At 51.3% G+C, this 17,041-nt stretch overlaps 4 protein-coding genes across 4 annotated transcripts; 1 reads left to right on the top strand and 3 right to left on the bottom strand.

The window, feature by feature from the left end:
- Positions 1–1,549: 1,549 nt before the first annotated feature.
- On the top strand, positions 1,550–2,380 carry Triagg1_4823 (uncharacterized protein; the record flags this gene model as incomplete). The annotated part of the gene is made up of 1 exon (XM_062899269.1): positions 1,550–2,380. One exon carries the CDS (start codon positions 1,550–1,552, stop codon positions 2,378–2,380), a length of 831 nt encoding a protein of 276 aa, XP_062756403.1.
- Positions 2,381–3,267: 887 nt separating this feature from the next.
- On the bottom strand, positions 3,268–5,197 carry Triagg1_4822 (uncharacterized protein; the record flags this gene model as incomplete). The annotated part of the gene is made up of 3 exons (XM_062899268.1): positions 3,268–4,177; positions 4,249–5,092; positions 5,188–5,197. 3 exons carry the CDS (start codon positions 5,195–5,197, stop codon positions 3,268–3,270), a joined length of 1,764 nt encoding a protein of 587 aa, XP_062756402.1.
- Positions 5,198–7,738: 2,541 nt separating this feature from the next.
- On the bottom strand, positions 7,739–10,531 carry Triagg1_4821 (uncharacterized protein; the record flags this gene model as incomplete). The annotated part of the gene is made up of 3 exons (XM_062899267.1): positions 7,739–8,348; positions 8,409–10,349; positions 10,428–10,531. The coding sequence occupies 3 exons, from the start codon at positions 10,529–10,531 to the stop codon at positions 7,739–7,741; spliced, it is 2,655 nt and encodes an 884-aa protein (XP_062756401.1).
- Positions 10,532–12,896: 2,365 nt separating this feature from the next.
- On the bottom strand, positions 12,897–15,950 carry Triagg1_4820 (uncharacterized protein; the record flags this gene model as incomplete). The annotated part of the gene is made up of 1 exon (XM_062899266.1): positions 12,897–15,950. The coding sequence occupies one exon, from the start codon at positions 15,948–15,950 to the stop codon at positions 12,897–12,899; it is 3,054 nt and encodes a 1,017-aa protein (XP_062756400.1).
- Between the last annotated feature and the right edge of the window lie 1,091 nt (positions 15,951–17,041).

Here is a 17,041-nt window from a genome sequence, read left to right as displayed (position 1 = left end):
TCTTTCATTACCTACAAAAGAACAATATCCCCGTCCAGTCCACACTCTGTACCCATGCCGCCCATCCTTCCATGCTCCGGCTTCAAGCCTCTCAATCCCCTCCCATGTCAACAATCAGTATGGATCCAAGTGAGTCGAGTCCTCCGCCGCGTCCAACTACTCCATTGGGAACACTCCCCTCGGGGCCACTTGGGGGTACTTTCTCAGCCATTCCATACACCATCTCTCGCGGTCCAGAGTCCGCTGTACATTCCGCAGCATCTTGATGTCCACCTGGTAGGGACTTGGAGAGTGATGGGGCGGGTCCCCCCCTTGTATATAAGCTAGACTAGAGCCTTGTCCGGGAGGGGACCAACTTAGTTTATACACACACCGATTGAAGTGAATCCCTATTTTCTTCGTGTTCGTGATACCTGCTTTTCTGAGAGATGTAGAAGTAGACTTGGCCTATCTATACCTATGGGGAAAGTATGTCTACCTATAGTAGGTCTATAGAGGTTATATGACCTCATAATGTAGGTACTTAAATCTTCTCACGCAACGTCCCTTCAAGATCGGCTTTTTGACAATCGACAGATTTGAATTTGAAGACCTGACCTTGGCTCAAGAACTAACATGATGGCTGACCTCGTGGATAAACAGTTCAACGCAGTGGTTCGAGTCTTTAATTTATTGGCGCAAGGTGTCAGTGAATACGAAAGACTAAAAGAACTATTCAAGATTTGTTTGTTATTTTCAGCATTCCATGTGACAATATTATACTACCCAGATAGAGGAAGATAGCTATAGTAGTAGATACTAGAAGAAGATACATGTAGCTATAGTAGCAGATACTAGAAGGAAATAGCAATGATATCAGATACTAGAAAAAGTAGCAAATGCTAGCGGCTACTAGAAGAAATGTCTATAGTAGCAGATCGTAGTAACAGTAGCAGCGCTTAAGATTGGGTGTGAATAAAAGGCTTTCCTGTGTACATGTAGTCTATTCCGACACTTGAACCCTACGCAGTCGCTAGTTGCTCAGCATTAACTCCTGAGAGCAAGAGTCTTTGTTAATTGTGCTATTGAAGATTTGCTTGTTATTTGGGCGTGTAACTAACCGAATATCATTTATTATGTTGCTCCACGTCGGAAATTTATACTGAAGAATCGATCAAAGCCAATAGTTCAGACATCAATTGACAGTTGCTCCAGACTCCTTACCATAATCTGCGAATTCATCATATATCAATACACCTGACGGTTCAGGTCACTTTGATGAAAGAAGTTCCAAGAACGAATAACGAAATGGCGCTGCCTCGTCGACGCTGGCAGTTGGCAGACTTCAGAGGGATCTGGCAAACAGCATTGACAGCTGGTCAGGCACCCGGAACGAACCTACGCAGTCTTCAATGTTCTTTATTTTTCTATTTCTTTCCATTTCTTATTTTTTTCTCATCTCTTTCTTTTCTTTCCCCCTCATTCATTGCCTCAACTTCACAACACCCACACTCGCTTCTTCACATTGTACCTCAACTGACCATCACCGCAAGACGCAACCACCGGCAAGATGCCGCCTGAACAACAAACGAGCGCGAGAACCCCGGTTGACCAACTGGCGTACATGAGATTGATGAAGGGCTATCGGGGCCAAGATTCTGCGGACTACTCGAACGTCACCCCCGAGCAGGAAAGGGAGTATTGCAAGGCGGTGGTGGAGAAAGTATTCCAGCTCTGCGCCATTGAACGGAGTGACAATGAGGACTGCTACAACGCATGTGTCGACAAGTGCGTCAGTACAGGCGTGCTTAGAGCCAAAGTCTGGGAGGAATGGGGAGGATATCCCGACTTGAGTCAGAAAATGGCGCGGATTGCAGCGTTGACGAACCAAACAGGGGTGTATCATCTCCTTGACGCCGAAACCGTCGTGGCAGCGATTGCTGTCAAAATGAATCGAACTTTGAAGATAAACGGCAATGACAATGTCACAACGCTGCTCCTCAAATACAAGGTCTTTGGACTCGCCCACGTTTCGGCGAAGGCATGGCATATCGGAGACACCAAGATTATCCGCACTAACAAGCCGTATGGTAAGTCCACGCCTCCTCCAGTTGAAGACACCAAAGTATCTGGAATACGTCAGCTGGATCCTAACAGCAAGTCAGATGACACGGCGCAAACTATGCCCGAGACACGAGCCCCAAGCCCCCAGCTCGAAGTTGGAGGTATCCCAGGACCACTGTTGTGGTCGAGCAGGGGACCGGTGGAGATGTTACTTGGTGATCTGGAGCATTTGGCAAACGTGGGAAACATGGACGATACCACTCGTCAAAAGTTACGAGTTCTTACCTTGCAGGCGGGACACTTGTTCCGAAACATGGAGTTTAAGCGCCGTGAGTAGGCTCAGCCAGACGCAATAACCGGGATGGGGGGTTTTTGTTTTTGTTTTCAGAACCGACCTTTTCTTTTCCAAAACGGTGGCAGTTGTTGGGATACCGTGGTTAGTTACATGGCATAGCAATTCACTATAGCACATAGCTAGCTACAAAACCCTCCACTGCAGTCGGTCGGTCAGTCAGTTGATAGGTATCAATCGATCCATCTTGCAACGTCTTGTGGCCCCTCAATCAATCTCTCTCATATTGATGATCTATTCGACGCCATCGAGACTCATCTAACTAACTAGACTCATCTATCCAGCAAGGCCCAAATTTAGTCATTGTAATTTTGAGCCAACGAAATGTACTAACTGGCATAGTATTTAATTCTTTGGAGAAGATGGCTATTGCCTGGGAGCATGGTGAGCATGGTATTACTTATCAGAATGAACCAGGTGGTATTTAATTTTTGACTGCTACTTGGCCTAGGGTCAGCCGGTTGTTATTTCCTCTAAACTTGTTTGGATACTCAAACCATGCACAAGATGGAAGAGAGAAGCCGTGAGTAACATTGGTCGAAATATTAATACTACCTGTAGATATTAACATGCTGAAGGAGACACGGCAATCACTGCGTTATTCTACTACCGCTACTCTCTTCCACTATCTACCAGTATCACGACCTCTACAATTACGCCACAAGACGCCTAATAATCACTTTCTCAAGCTCGTCACGTACTGCGACCATATGGCCCCAAATCAACAAAGTATGCGGCAATGGCAATCAACCCCCAGTCTGCCAACAGGAGAGCTCCCTGAATCCTGTTACGCTTTGCGTCAGCCAATGACGAAATGATGTGAAGAAGACTAAGAAAGGTAATGGAAACAGAACCTCTCTCTCAGGATATGCTTACCAGTGGTCTTTTCCTGGCGAGACAACAAAATTCAGCAACAATATCGCTGCAAACAAGCTCACAATCTCAAATCCGTCAAATACAAGAGTGACGCCCTGAATGTCGAGCCACCAAGCCAACAAAGTAATAAAAGGCGTGATACACAGGGCTGTCTGTATGCATTTGCCAATCGTACAAGTAATGACGTGATCAACTTCGTCTTTTATAGCCAAGTAGATGGCATATGGATCGCAATTCGGGATTGGAAGCAGGATCAGACCAATAAACGTCCTGGAGAGCTGAGCAGTCGTCGCAAGACCATTGATGCTGTTGACGACGTAATCGACGAGAAAGAACAGTGCAACGTTGGAAGTGAGGAAGAGAAAAATGGCCACTGGCAAATATAACTGTGGGTTCTCATCTTCGCCAACATCTTTTTCGGCATTCGAATTTTCCATGTGCGGTTCTACGATGCCATTTAACGCCAGGGCAGTCGGGACTATCAAGGCGAGTTTCACGTTTGGATCGTGGTTCCCCCATGATTTCGCTGGCACCTTCTGAGATTCCTCAGAAAAGACGTTGTGATGGGTTTTCAACTGATACACTAGAAAGAGAACATAGACGAGTATCAAGAGGACAGATGCTCCCCGGGACTGCTTGGCTAGATTTTCGTCTGAAGTCTGGCCGAGCAGTTTGGATGCAGTCGGTATCAGAAGGCTTGTTGCAGATAGGGATAAGAGGTTTGATGAAACGTGGGCGGTCGTGATGTTGTAAAACTGCTCTGGGCGGCGGAGCCCTCCTGCTATAAAGCTGAGGCCGAGGATGAGGAGAATGTTGGCGAGAATGCCGCCGATAAGGGTGGTCTGGAGGATGACAATCTCTTTATTAACAAGTAGCAAGATGGAGGATATGAGCTGAAATAAATTACTGCAGATGAAAACGTTAGCATTTGTCCGTGACGTGACGATATGCATTCATGACCGGAACAATGAACATACAACGTAGTAATATATAACAAATTACCGTATATCTTTCCGAGTCGCAACTGTATTTCGTCAAGGCCCTGAGCAGCCATGTTTTGAAGGGGGAAAGTTGCAAAGAAATTGACAATGAAGGTCTCAATAGAGTTGCCCCTGACTATATGCAGAACAATCCCAGCAGGAGCCAGTGGAAGAAGGAGGTTCAACCAGCTCTCGAAAAGTATTCGCTGAAGCTGGTTCGCAACGGTGAAGGGCTCTTGAGGTTTGACATGTTGGAAGAAGCCCTCTTTTTCAAGCTTTGTGTTTATCTCCTGCTCGTCGACTGGATCATACCCGCCGACTGGAGGTATGTTCTCTGTTTTGTCCGAACGGGGCGTCCTGTTAACTGTATCGTCACAGTCGCTCCGCCGCCTCCGAAGCGATCTTCCATCGATATCGATGAGGGAGGTGTCGTTATAGTCTTCGTCTACACTATTACCCTCAATTTGCTCCTCCTCGCCTTCTCCACTCAGTCGCCTCCTGGAATCTTGTTCTTCGCAATGGGGACTCTCAGGTATGTTGTCCTGATGACTGATGACATCGAAGGACGAAGAGGAAGGGCCGGAGGGCACAAGGACGGGAGGGGCCGTTGGAGGGCGAGCGGCCCCAGGGCCAGAGGTCGTAGGGTGAGGGGGGTTTGAAGGGCGAGGGGCCGCAGAGCGAGGGATGGAAGGGCGAGGTCTGGTTGCGGCGTAGGGTTGCGCCTCCAGATCCAAAGTCTCTGCTCTCTGTAGCCGCCAAGAAACATGTCGAAATGGATTCCAACCCTCGTTGCTCTGTCGGCTGATGTTACGCGCCCGGCGCTTGATGCGAAAGTGGTTAACTAAGAACAAATTGTTAGCTAGCAATTAATGGAAGGCGGAAACTCTTTGCTTGATTGCGGATGAAAATCCGGGGCTTAGATCTAGTACAACTCACACGTATCCATTTGTTGATTCACTCGCTTGCTTGCATCTCAAGATATTGGAGGCTCCGTTGTCGATATAGGCGCGGGTCCTCAACTGACTATCCTCGGTTAGACAAGTTTCTCTGTCGCGTTCCGTCAAGGAAATAAACAGCATACAATCCCAAACAGTCTAGAGAAAACAAAAAATCGCTAGGTACGTGTAGATGCCTAATCCAAGCCCAACACGTGTCGACAGCGCGAAAGTACATCCGCCAGCCTGATGTTCAGCGGTTTGTGGCTGTATGTGCTGCGTCCAATAGAAACGCTGTCCCTGGAGATAGATGAGTATGCCGAGATGGGTCGCGTCATAACAACAGGGTTGCATTGTTGAGAAATAGAGCCAGTCTGATTGGCTATGTGCATCGCTTTCGAATTGCTCTTCAAGGCTGGCCATCGATGCGGTTCCAGACACAGTGCCTGAAGTTGCTATTATTGTGACCGGAGATTTTCTATCACAATCATCAAGCTTTTACAAACATCATATGAAAAGGTTGTTTCTTTTTTATATATAATATTACTATGCTCTGCTTATATACATACCACAATAGAGCATTCTGCTTGCCTTGTATAGGGGAGTACCGGGTTTGCAGCAACTCAACTTGGTCATCAAGTATCCCGTGTTGCAAACACTACCAAATACTAGATCAATATACAGATATCTACTAAGGTGTAGTAGCTAATACAAGCTTGATACCCGCTATCGTTCATAGGGGTGAGCAAAGCTGCTGCGTTAATCAAGGTCTTCCAATTTGATTGAGACCTTCCAATCCGAGGCCACCTAGATAGGTAGATCACGGTCATCCCGTTCAATCAAGGCTATCGCTATCTAGATAGAAGGGGAATTTAGTTAATACCCTCCGGGGGCGCCTGCCGCGGGCTTTACCTGCGGCGCTATACCTACGGCGTCTTATAGGCATATTTGGACTCATGGGACGAAGGAAGCAAGACGGAACAGGCCTTAAGGTAATCCACCAGTTTGGAGCACTACCTAATAATTGCCACTCCCGACGTGAGCAAGTATCCTGCCCTGGAACAGTTTAAACTGGCAGTGCATAGTCGGTCTATCTGTCTATATACCCAATCTGGGGTCGTTTCCTTCGGTGGTTGAGGGGACATGGGGGTCCATTGGTCTGGGAAGCGTCAACAGTTGAACGGCCACGCAACTAATTTCTTTTTATTCATCAATTGGGCACGACAGAAGAATGATCGAGACGATCATATTTCTTCAAAAAGAGAACTGTTCGGACCTTTCAATCTGTCGAGACAGATATGGTTCGCCGACCTCGCAAGGAAACACCCCTGGATGAGGGAAGACCATTTGTCGGGCATTATCCCTTTGGACGTGTCACAGAATCATCAAGGACAACGACCCGGCATGGGTCCTAGGATCCCGTCACATGGAGAAAGCAGACGGTGTATACACACCACGAAAACGACCTCAAGACAACACCGCGACGGGAAACAGCGCAAAGGTATGTGGTCATCAAGCTAATACTGGCAAGACTACCGAATTATATATAAATGCTCGGTTCTTGAAGTATCTGCTAGTATAACTATCATCTGCTACTATAACTATATTTTTCTAGTCTCAGCTACTAGGTACTATAACGATATTTTTCTAGTATCAACTACTATAATTATCTTCATCTAGTATTCAGTATTATTTACGACTAGTACGGAGACTTAATAGCAAACTTGAAGTGCTGAATACCTGGCATTTATTATGACACGTATGGCCGAGTGCTCTCTCATTGTACATATATACTCATTAGGGAAGGCGTCTAAAACATGCTTTGGCAAGGTTTTTTACCTAATAAAGGCTTTCAGTCATCCAGATTCATATGAGATATTCATCACGGAAGTAACACAAAAAGCTCATCATTAAAAGCATCGACTTAGTGAAACCATCAACTTACACCATAATCTCATTCAGTCTTTCTCACAAAATATCCGATAGTAACCTAGCAAGGCATTCCAAATCTTCTACCAAATAAACTACATTAATCCCGCTCGTCAAAGTAAGAATCATCATATCTTCTCCGGCATAGCTTCACGATATTCTCCATCTCATTCCAATCTCCCCATCATCCATCTCCTCAACGTCCACAACACACTCCCACCCATCCCCCATGTAACTATCGCCATCCCGACTCCATCTCTCTAAGCCCCATTGTTGACGCCTTGTCCAATAGAATCACCTCCCGCTGCCGCTAATGCACTGAAACGACGGGATCCTTGAACCTGTTTACGACATAACAACATGTTGCATTTTGGGAACGTGGAACGAGACTGATTGGCTGTGCGGACCTCGGTCGAACTAGTCTTTGCGGAGTTGCTCCAGAAAGACCTTGACATGAAATCGTAAGATACAGATGACGACACTCAAAAAGAGAAACGGAAGAAACCAAAGGTAAAGATGATCATTTCATATCCCGCGTGGCTTCATAGGCCCTTATTCATATATACACCAAGGGAGAGCACCCTGCCACATTCCCATGCTAAATTTACACTCAATTCATTATTTTAAAAATATCCATTCGACGACAGCCACTGCTTCAGCGCATCCGAGTCACGCTTCTTGTACGCAGCTCTGCCCCTGATTCTGTCCTTGGCCGTCTCCAGAGTGCGGTCAAAGCTGTTGGTGTCCTTGTCCTTGAAGAACTGCTCAATATCGTCCAGAATAGCGACGTCGGTAAAGGTGTTCAAGCTGATGCCGACGTAGCGGTCAAGAACAATGGGGTTGCCGAGCTTGGCAACGGCAAGATCCCAGTTGTTCTTCAAAAACTCCCACTGGAGGGTGCGACCAACGACATGGCGAGCCAGGTTGCCACCGAGGACGTGCATGTCGGCAGCGGGGACGGCGTCCTGAGGGGGGGAGGTGTTGAAGTTGAAGGGAATGAGGTTGTTCTTGATGATGTCGGCGTCGTCGACGGCGGCGAGAGCAGCGAGGGCAATGAGCTTGCCGTCAATGGCCTTGGTGGAGAACCACTCGTTCTTGAGGACCTCGACGTTGCGAGCAGCGTTGTCGTCGAGACCGGCACGCCAGACGGGACCACGCAGAGAGGGAGTGATGGCATTGGTCTCGGGGTTCTCAACCCAGGCGTTGAATCGCCTGAGGGCTTCAGCCTTGACCCTGTTTATTGTTAGTCACTGATGGGCAAAATGATCATGCAAAGTTGGGGGAGAAGCTTACTCAGGGTGGTTGGCGGAAACGGCGCTGCTAATGAGGTCGTTGCGGAGAATACCAGCAAGGTAGTTCTCGCCCTCGGGGAACTCCCATCCAACCCCCTTCACCTTTTCGTCAATCAGCTTGACGATAAAGTTGTTGAGGCCCTTCTTAATCTCCTTGTCTTCTCCAAAGACAGACTTGAGGTTGCTGAGGCTGCCCAGGATCTGGCTCCACACGAGGGGGTGTGCCTCCTTCTGGAAGCCCTGGAGGAAGGTAAGCAGAGCGGAGGCAGAACTGTTGCCGGCAAAGGCGAGATTCGCAGTCGAACCAATAATGGCAATCTTGTCCTCGGTGTTGAGCTTGTCGAGCTGGGTGCTGAGCTTGGCCAGACGAGAAGGGGGGTAGGCCACTCGGTAGAAACCAGTGGCGTTGCTGTTGAGCTTGTAGAACTCGGTGTCAACGTCGAGGATGGTGTCCTCCTTCTTGTCCAAGGAGAGGGCAGCGATGCCGCTCTCGCCCTTTTTGCCAACCAGACCGAGAGGAACCCACCAGGTGGTGGTATCGTCCTCGGGCTTGACATCGCCGGTGGACAGGAAACGGGACTGCTTGATGGCAATCTTGCCAGGCTCTTCGGAAACGGTCAAGACGGGGTGGCCAATCTTGGAGATCCAGGGGTGCATAATCTCGTTAACGTTCTTGCCAGAGACATCAGCCAAGGAATCCCACAGAGCCTTGGTCTTGGCATTGCCGTAGGCGTGGGCCTTGAGGTAGTTGGAAACGCCTTTGAGGAAGGTCTCGACGCCGAGGTGGTTGGCCAGCATGCGGATGGCGGAGCAGCCCTTGAGGTAGCTGATGGCGTCAAAGATCTGGTTGATGTCGAGGGCATCACGGACAGGGACGTGGATGGGGTGGCTGGCGCGGATGCCGTCCAGGCTGAAGGCGCTCTCCATGCCCTCGTTGACAAACTGGGCCCAAACTTGCCAGTCGGGGTGTAGGTGGTCCACGGCGTGCCACCCGACCCAGGTAGCGAAACCTTCGTTGAGCCACAGCTCATCCCACCAGTCCATGGTGACCAGGTTGCCGAACCATTGGTGAGCAAGTTCGTGGGCGACGACGTAGGCGACGGAGTTCTTGTATCGAGCATCAGACGTCTTTTCGTCAAAGAGGACCTGAGTGGTACGGTAGGTAACGAGACCCCAGTTCTCCATGGCGCCGTGGGTGAACTCGTGGACGGCAAGCAGGTCGGACTTGGGAAGAGGATAGTCAATGTCGAAAATCTCGGAGAAGAAGTCGATGATCTTGGGGGCGTGCTCCAGAGCCCAGCGACCCTGCTCCTTGAGGCCACGGGTGGTGTAGACGCGGACGGGGATCTGCTTTCCATTGTACTTGCGGTCGGTCAGCTGCTCAATGTACTCAAAGTCGCCGACAGCCCAGGCCAAGAGGTAGGTGCTCATGACGGGAGACGTCTCGAAAGAAACCAGCTTCCAGCCCTCCCTGGTGGGCTTGGTGTCCTTGACGGGCATGTTGCTCAGGGCGACCTGGTCGGCGGGGATCTCAATCTCCAGGTCGTAGGTGGCCTTGAGGTTGGGCTCGTCGAAGCAGGGGAAAGCTCGGCGGGCATCGCAGGCCTCGAACTGGGTGCTGAGCATGTAGTGCCACTCGTCGTCGTGGGGAACCGAAGCGGCCGGGGTGACGGCAGGCTTATACTTGCTGCGGTAGAAACCGGCCATCTCGTTGTTGATGATGCCCTCGAACTCGACGACGAGGGAGGCCTTGCTGGAAACGGGGAGCTCGCTGTCAAAGGTGACGGTGGCGCGCTGGGCCTTGTTATCGTAGGAGATGTTGGAGGACTCCCATGACTGCTCCGACTTGGTGCTATTGACGAGGACCTTGGCGTTGAAGACTTTGAGCTCGAGGGTGTTTAGGACGACTTGCTTGGTGGGCTTGACGATTTCCGACTGGATGCTGTAGTTTTGGTTGTTTAGCTACGTACGAGCAGACGAGAGAGACGAGGGGAGAAGAGAAGCTTCGGCCAGTCCTTACGTCACGGTGCCCTTGTAGGTCCAGTTCTTGAAGTCAATGTCCCGCAGAGACAAGACATAGTGCGAGGGCTTGATGTTGTCGGGGAGAACGTCGCGGTCGGCCATTTTGTGCGGATTGTTTGCTCTGATGTGTGCAGAGCAAGATCGATGGGGGATCAAAGGGAGAAAGCTGCAGACGAGACACAGGGAGGGGCAGGTTAGCTTTATGCTTGATTATGACGGCCCGAGCAGCTAAGAGGACACGAGCCCAGCAAAAGACAGACGCCGGAAGAGGGAACGGAGAAGAAGACGATCGATGGTAAGCTCGGCCGAGATTTCAAAATGGGGCTCCGAGGCGGGAAAAGAGCTACAATGAGGTCAAGCTTTTTGGTCTTTTTGTCCAAACATGGAAGCCAAAATATTTATTCTGGGCCATTTTTGGACCGCCTTGAGCCGCTGCAGCTGCGGGGCGGCTCGGCGTCGAGTTTGGAGTTGGCGGGTACAAAAGTGCAAACGCCAAAAAGAGAAAAAAAAAAATAGGTGAGAGAGAAGAAGAAGATAAAGGGCATGAGATCGGGGAACAAGGAGGGGGAATCATTGTGCAGCAGGTTAGACTACATGTACATAGTCCCAGCAATTTGGAGAGGATACATGAGAGCTGAAGAGGCCGGAAGCGGGCATAAGAGGCGTTTTGGTGGTGATGGTGATGATGGGGTTGAGATGAGATGAGATGAGAGGAGCAAGTAAATAAACACAACATACCTGCGAATACCAGATCTGGTGCGAGACGACCAAGGCGAAGACGGACAAGACGAAGATGGATTCGAAGAAGCAGTCGACACAGACAATGATCGAGACCGAGACCAGCAAGGCCAAGACACAGACACAGACACAGACACAGGCAAGGCTGACGACGCCGCGCTCCCAAAGAACCGGCCCTGTCGCATCCCAATCCCAACTCCAACTCCATATCCAACTCCAATCCTCGCCTCACCAGCAACCAAACGCTCCCATCCCGAACCCCCCAGCCGGCGCTGCACCAGCCTCATCACCCCACCCATGTCCCGTCGATTCGTTTCAAAAGTCGTCGAAATCTCCAGAGTCTTCACCACATGATACCCCCAAAACCCCAATTCCCCTCCAAGACACACCAATCAATGAATTCAACTTCAAAACAAGTATAAAAACTCTCCCAAAAAAGGGTAAGCAACTCCAATTCGGCCCAGTCAACAAACCAAACCAAATAGAAAAAGCCAAGACAAAGTATTGAAAAGGATAAAAAAAAAGTACGGGCTCTACTATAATTCCCGCTCCACCATAAAAATCCCGTCCTTAGCCCGAGCTTCTCCTTTGTATGCTAGTCACATACTCCGTTCCAGCACTTTTGTAGCCCTTTTTTTCTTCTCCTACAAACGTACCATTTATAAATAAAGGCCATCACAAAATGATATACTAAACAAAAGGACCTGCCGCTTTTTTTACAAAAAGTACGTAAAGAAACCCAAATGCTCCCTAGGGAAAAAAAAAAAATAGTTACCCATCGAATGTCCACTTTCGGGGGGCCCATCGGCAGCACCAGCCGAAGCCGAAGCCGAAGCCGAATAAACTATCTGCTTTTCCCATCCACTTACTGACACTTGCGTTGAAGATTGCAGCAGTTGTAGCTAGTGAAATGAATAAAGATTTAGGAGCATCTCAATATGGCAGATTGTGATAGAATGGTGTATCGTACAATGTTGAGTACAGATCCAAATCAACGCCTCATTCCTTGATCGAGATACCGTGGAATGTATATAACGACCCAAAAGTCAGACAAGGCATCACCTCAACATCACAGAAAAACACAATGTTCTCAAAATCACACAATAGCATTCTTATATAATATGAACCTCACTCACAAACCCCCAATAATCACAAAAGAAAAAAGTAATCCGCTGTCAGCGACTCAATTCCCCCCCCCCCAACAAAGATATAAGGTATATAATAAAGAACCCTTAATCGCCCAAAGAAAAAACAAAGCTCATGTTACAAAAAGACAAAACAGCCCTCGTGTTTAAAAAAGACAAAAGCTCGTGTTATAAAAGAAACAACGATGCCGCTTAAAAAAAAAAGAATCCCCTCCACCATCGAAAAAGACGCTGCTGAGCCCCAGCTCAATACCCAGAATTTGACTCCCTCAGATCGGTATCACCACACAACCCCTAGCTTTAAGCAACCTAATGATAAAAATAAAAAATAAGAAAGATATGCAGTCTCCCGTAAAACGCCACGTCTTGCAACGGCTCCGATGAGGAGCCCCGGTCTCTGAGAATTCCACCACATAAGAGATGAAATGAAATGTGAAAAGGAGACAGAGGAAGGGAAAAAAAAAGGACGTAAAAGAAATAAAGACAGAACGACCTAAAGACAGCCAGTCTCTCACTCGGTCATGTATCCGTCAAAACGGCTGAATAGGATAGGTGAGCCCCTCATCATCCCACAGACAACGTGTCTAAGCATCTGCATCATCCTGCTGGGCCTTGTTCGCAACCACGTCCCACCACGGCGCGTGGGCTGCTCGATCAACCGCTCCCACCTTGTCCAGCAAGTCAGACATTTGCCTAACCTTTTCCACAAACTCGGACAGCCCCAGGCTTGCCAGCTTCTCGCCCGCCGTGTTGGCAGCCTTGACCTTTTCGCTGGCCGAGCCCGACGCCAGGCGAGCCAAGATGTTGCCCCGTAGACGCGTGAGGAGAAGGCGCAAGACCGGGTCCCGCGGCTCCGTCGACCGGAGGGCCATTTCTCGGCTCGCCGTCAGCACCTTGGTCACCAGGGCACGCAGGTGAGTCTTGGTAGGAGGAGGCATGGAGCGGCCCGCCTCCAGAGCGGCCATGGTGCCTTCGACCGCCGTCTCCACCGAGGCGTGGTTGGCCTCGAGGACGGCCATGACACGGGCCGCCTCCGTCTTCCACGCCGACCGCACGTCGCGCTTGAGCAGGTTTTTGCACTGCAGCAGCACGGCACCCACGGTGATGATGCGCTGGACCATGGTCGACACCTGGTTGATGCGGGCCTGGTCGAGGCGGAGCATCTCCGGAATCTGCTCGGGGCCAACCGGCGTGGGCTGCGTAAAGACGTCCACGAGCATCTGGGCGTAAATCTTGGACGCCGTGGGTCGCGACTTGGGGTGGTTGATGCCTTCAACGTCCCGCTTATGCACCTCGGCCATGACCTTGTCCTTTGCTGACCGCCAGGCAGCCTCGGCAACCGGCAGGTCGTCCTGTTCGTCCCCGAGCTCCTCGCCGAATCGTTTCGCCTCGTACGGGACGGCCGATTCGATGAGTTGCGGCGCCGCACTCTTGAGCAGGTAGTTGATGTAGTCGCAGAGCATGACGTCGACGAACCGGTCCAGGGCCTCGATCCTGTCAATCACGTTGCCCTCGCCCAGCTTGTTTTGCACGAGGTCCTTGACCTGGTCGTCTCGGAACGGCGCGCACAGCTTGGGCAGGAGAGACGCCATGGCCGAAAAGAACTTTTCGTACGAAAAGCTTCCCATTTCAAACTGCTTCTGCGCAATGTCCACGTCCAGGATTTCGCCAATCAGGTTGTACATTGAGTTTCCCTCCTTGAGCGGACGCTGCAGCTTGTCCTTGATGTGGCTGGCCCTGAGCATAAAGATGCGAAAGTTTGCCTCGTCCGAGGCGTCTCCCATGGCCGCCCGCATCTGGATGTAGAGAGGTCGAGAATAGGCAGCCTGCTGCTCCACATACTCCTCGGCAGGGATCTGGTACTCCTTGTTAATGGCCAGCTCGTGCACGACGACGCGGTTGTCGGGAATCAGGCCGTTTAGACCGGGCTTAACGGTGGTTGCCTTGGCCTGGCTCTTGCTGGCCGGCGTCGAGGGAGGCGTGAGCATCTGAGAATCAGACGAGACAAAGTCGTTGGCCGTCGTCTGGGCATCGCCCGACACGCTTTCGCTGTCGGCGACTCGGGGCTTGGTATCGCCGGCCTGTTTCTTGGCCCTGCGTGCTTTCCTCGCCTCCTTGATGGCCTGTACAAACAGCTTCTTGCCCTTTTCTGGGCCTGCCAGCCTCTTGATTCTTACAATCAGCATGGTCTGGCTGTCTTCGATGCTCTTGCGGTACAGCGCGGCGGCGGCATCGTCCGAAGTCTCCTTGACGGTGTGGTAAATGGCGTCGAGCTCCACCATCTGCATCAGCATGACCTCGATGAGGGCATTCGAGTCCCTCGACTTCCACGCAATGAATGCGTTGTAGAAGACGGAATAGGCCTGCGGGAACGTCGTGTGCAGAGAAGGGGGCATTGTGTATCGGTTGGCCGGGGACAGCCAGGCCAGGATATTTTCAAACGAAATCAAGACATCCTTTGCTTTGTCGACCAGATCCTGCAGCTGGGGGTTGCTGAGATCGGTGGCGGGCAATCGATGGCCGCTGAGCTGTGATTCCAACTCGCCGTCTTCCGGACCCTCGTCAAAGTTGTTGAGCACTTGGTTGGGATGGCCAAGAATGAGGAAAGCACTCAAAAACGTGCGGACCGCCGCCATCTCGTCGACAGAGCCCGGCTCTCCCTCTTGGAGACCACAGATCCTGAGAAGCCGGGCCGTGACCAGGAGAACCTTTTCCTGAGCAAGCAGCTGAACGACAGTATCGAACGAGGTGTCTCTGATGCCATCCACGCTGAGGCCAAGGGCGTTGAACTCGCTGAGAATCTTCTTCCTCGCACACCCGCGCCACCAAGTCTGGATCTTGGTAGCTGCTTCGTCGTCGGTCATCTGCACGGCCTTGGCCTGCGGCAGCGCTTCCGTAGACCTTTTGTTGACGACGCTGTGGCCCCTGGCACGCTTGACAGCCGTCTTGTTTCGCAGCTCCTCCCTTCGCCTCTGCGCCTCGGCCATGCGCTCCTCCATCTGCGCCTTCATCTTTGCGATTTCCTGCTCGCGCCGCTCCTTGGTGGACTCGGCAATCTGCTTGGCCTTTTTGACCTCCTCGGCGCAGCTGGCCACAATCTCGGCCAGGTTGCGCTGCCTCGCCTGCTCGGCGGCCAGCGCGCGTTCCTCCGACGTCGTCTGCCCGCGAGGCGCCGCCTTGGCCAGGGCAGCCCTCAGGCGCACCTTTTCGGCGTGGGCAGCCCTGTCGGCCAGCCGGGCGCGGCGGTCCTCGAGAAAGTTTGTCCGGCGGACGTGCTGCGCAACGTATTTGCTCTGGTCGCCGTCGCGGCGGCTGGAGGGCTGGATGGAGGAGCAGCGGGAGTGGGCGGAGGAGAAGGAGTTGCGGCGGGACGAGGCGGCCGAGTCTCTGCGGCGAGCCTGTGACGGTCGGTAGAAGCGGGCGGCGATGCGCGGCGGCGGCGTGAAGATGCGTCGGTCGTGATCCTGTTCGTCCTCCTCGACAGACGGCATGGCGAGATCAAACTCCATGTCCATGTCCATGCCCAGGTTGTCGTCTGAGAATGCGCAGTCGGACTCTTCGTAGGTGTCTAGGGGTTCGGCCAGGTCGATGGAGTGGCGACGACGCATGGCATCCGCCTCGCTGGTTTCGTTCATCATGGTGAGTTGTCGTGGTCGGTCTGGGTCTGGCCGGTTCCGGTGTTTTTATAAGGCACCGCCAAACTCTGGCAAGTTCCGCCGAGGCTTGTTCCTCAGCCGCAGAGCTTCGAGCCCGAGGAAAGTTTTGGAAATGGTGAAAATTAGCTTTTCAAGCATGCACAACGCAGGGCCACGCAAGTCGGACAAGGCAGCAAGATTGCTGTTGCATGTGGCGGCGCGCTGCCTGGTCTTGGTTCACACGACGAACCCCCGAAAAAACTAGCAGAAGCCTTTTCCCGAGGACTGCCCAAAGTAAAAAAAAAAGGCGGCTTCAACCCTAATAGACAAAGAAAAGGAAGATAATGAGAGAGAGAGAGAAAGTAAAGAGTAAAGATGTCACGACGGAGGGCGCGAATGTATTAGAGGAACCAGGCAAGTCGCGGAAAAGACAGTCAGAAATGCCCCCCCGGTCCGATGCATGCGAGGTTTCGAAGGAGGAATCGACAGGACAGGGTGGTGAATCAACGATGACGGACAGAAGGGGAAAGGCGGTGTTGCAGCCGCTGTATCGGTACCTGCGAGGGCCTGGAGTGCAGCGAGGCTTACCGTAGCACGAGTACATGTACATACATACACTACCCGAGCCCCGTATTCTGTTCTACGGAGTACAGCGGTCAGCGATGAGATGAAGCTGCTGCAGGTGTTTTCAAGGTTCAATTACTGCTAGCTCTGAGATCCTGTTCCTTTCGAGTTTGTTGAGCGCCATGGGCTCGTCGGTCAGTCCATTATGCGCGCCAGGCTGATTGCAGTGCCCAGCATCATGCTGCACATCAGCAGTACGAGTAAGCAAAGCATTAATGTTACAGCACAGCCAATTCATGATGCTACAGTACGAGTACTTGCTACCATCCATCTTGGCCTCTATTCAAAAGCGGCATCATCATTCAATCCATCTTCCAGGGCACCGCCATTGGACCCCAGCTTGGAAGGGCCTACCTGTACCTTGTGTGCATGTGCATGTACCGGTACCTGAGCCCGAACGTCATCCACGCAGCCAAAGAGGTCATGCAGGCCAAAACTCTACTGCCTAAACAAGAACAAGACCAGATTGG

The sequence above is a fragment of the Trichoderma aggressivum genome (assembly GCF_033847375.1).
Source record: "Trichoderma aggressivum f. europaeum strain CBS 100526 chromosome Unknown scaffold_015, whole genome shotgun sequence".
Classification (NCBI taxonomy): Eukaryota; Fungi; Ascomycota; class Sordariomycetes; order Hypocreales; family Hypocreaceae; genus Trichoderma; species Trichoderma aggressivum.
Note: the sequence above shows the minus strand (reverse complement) of the source record. Positions and strands in the feature narration are given on the sequence as shown.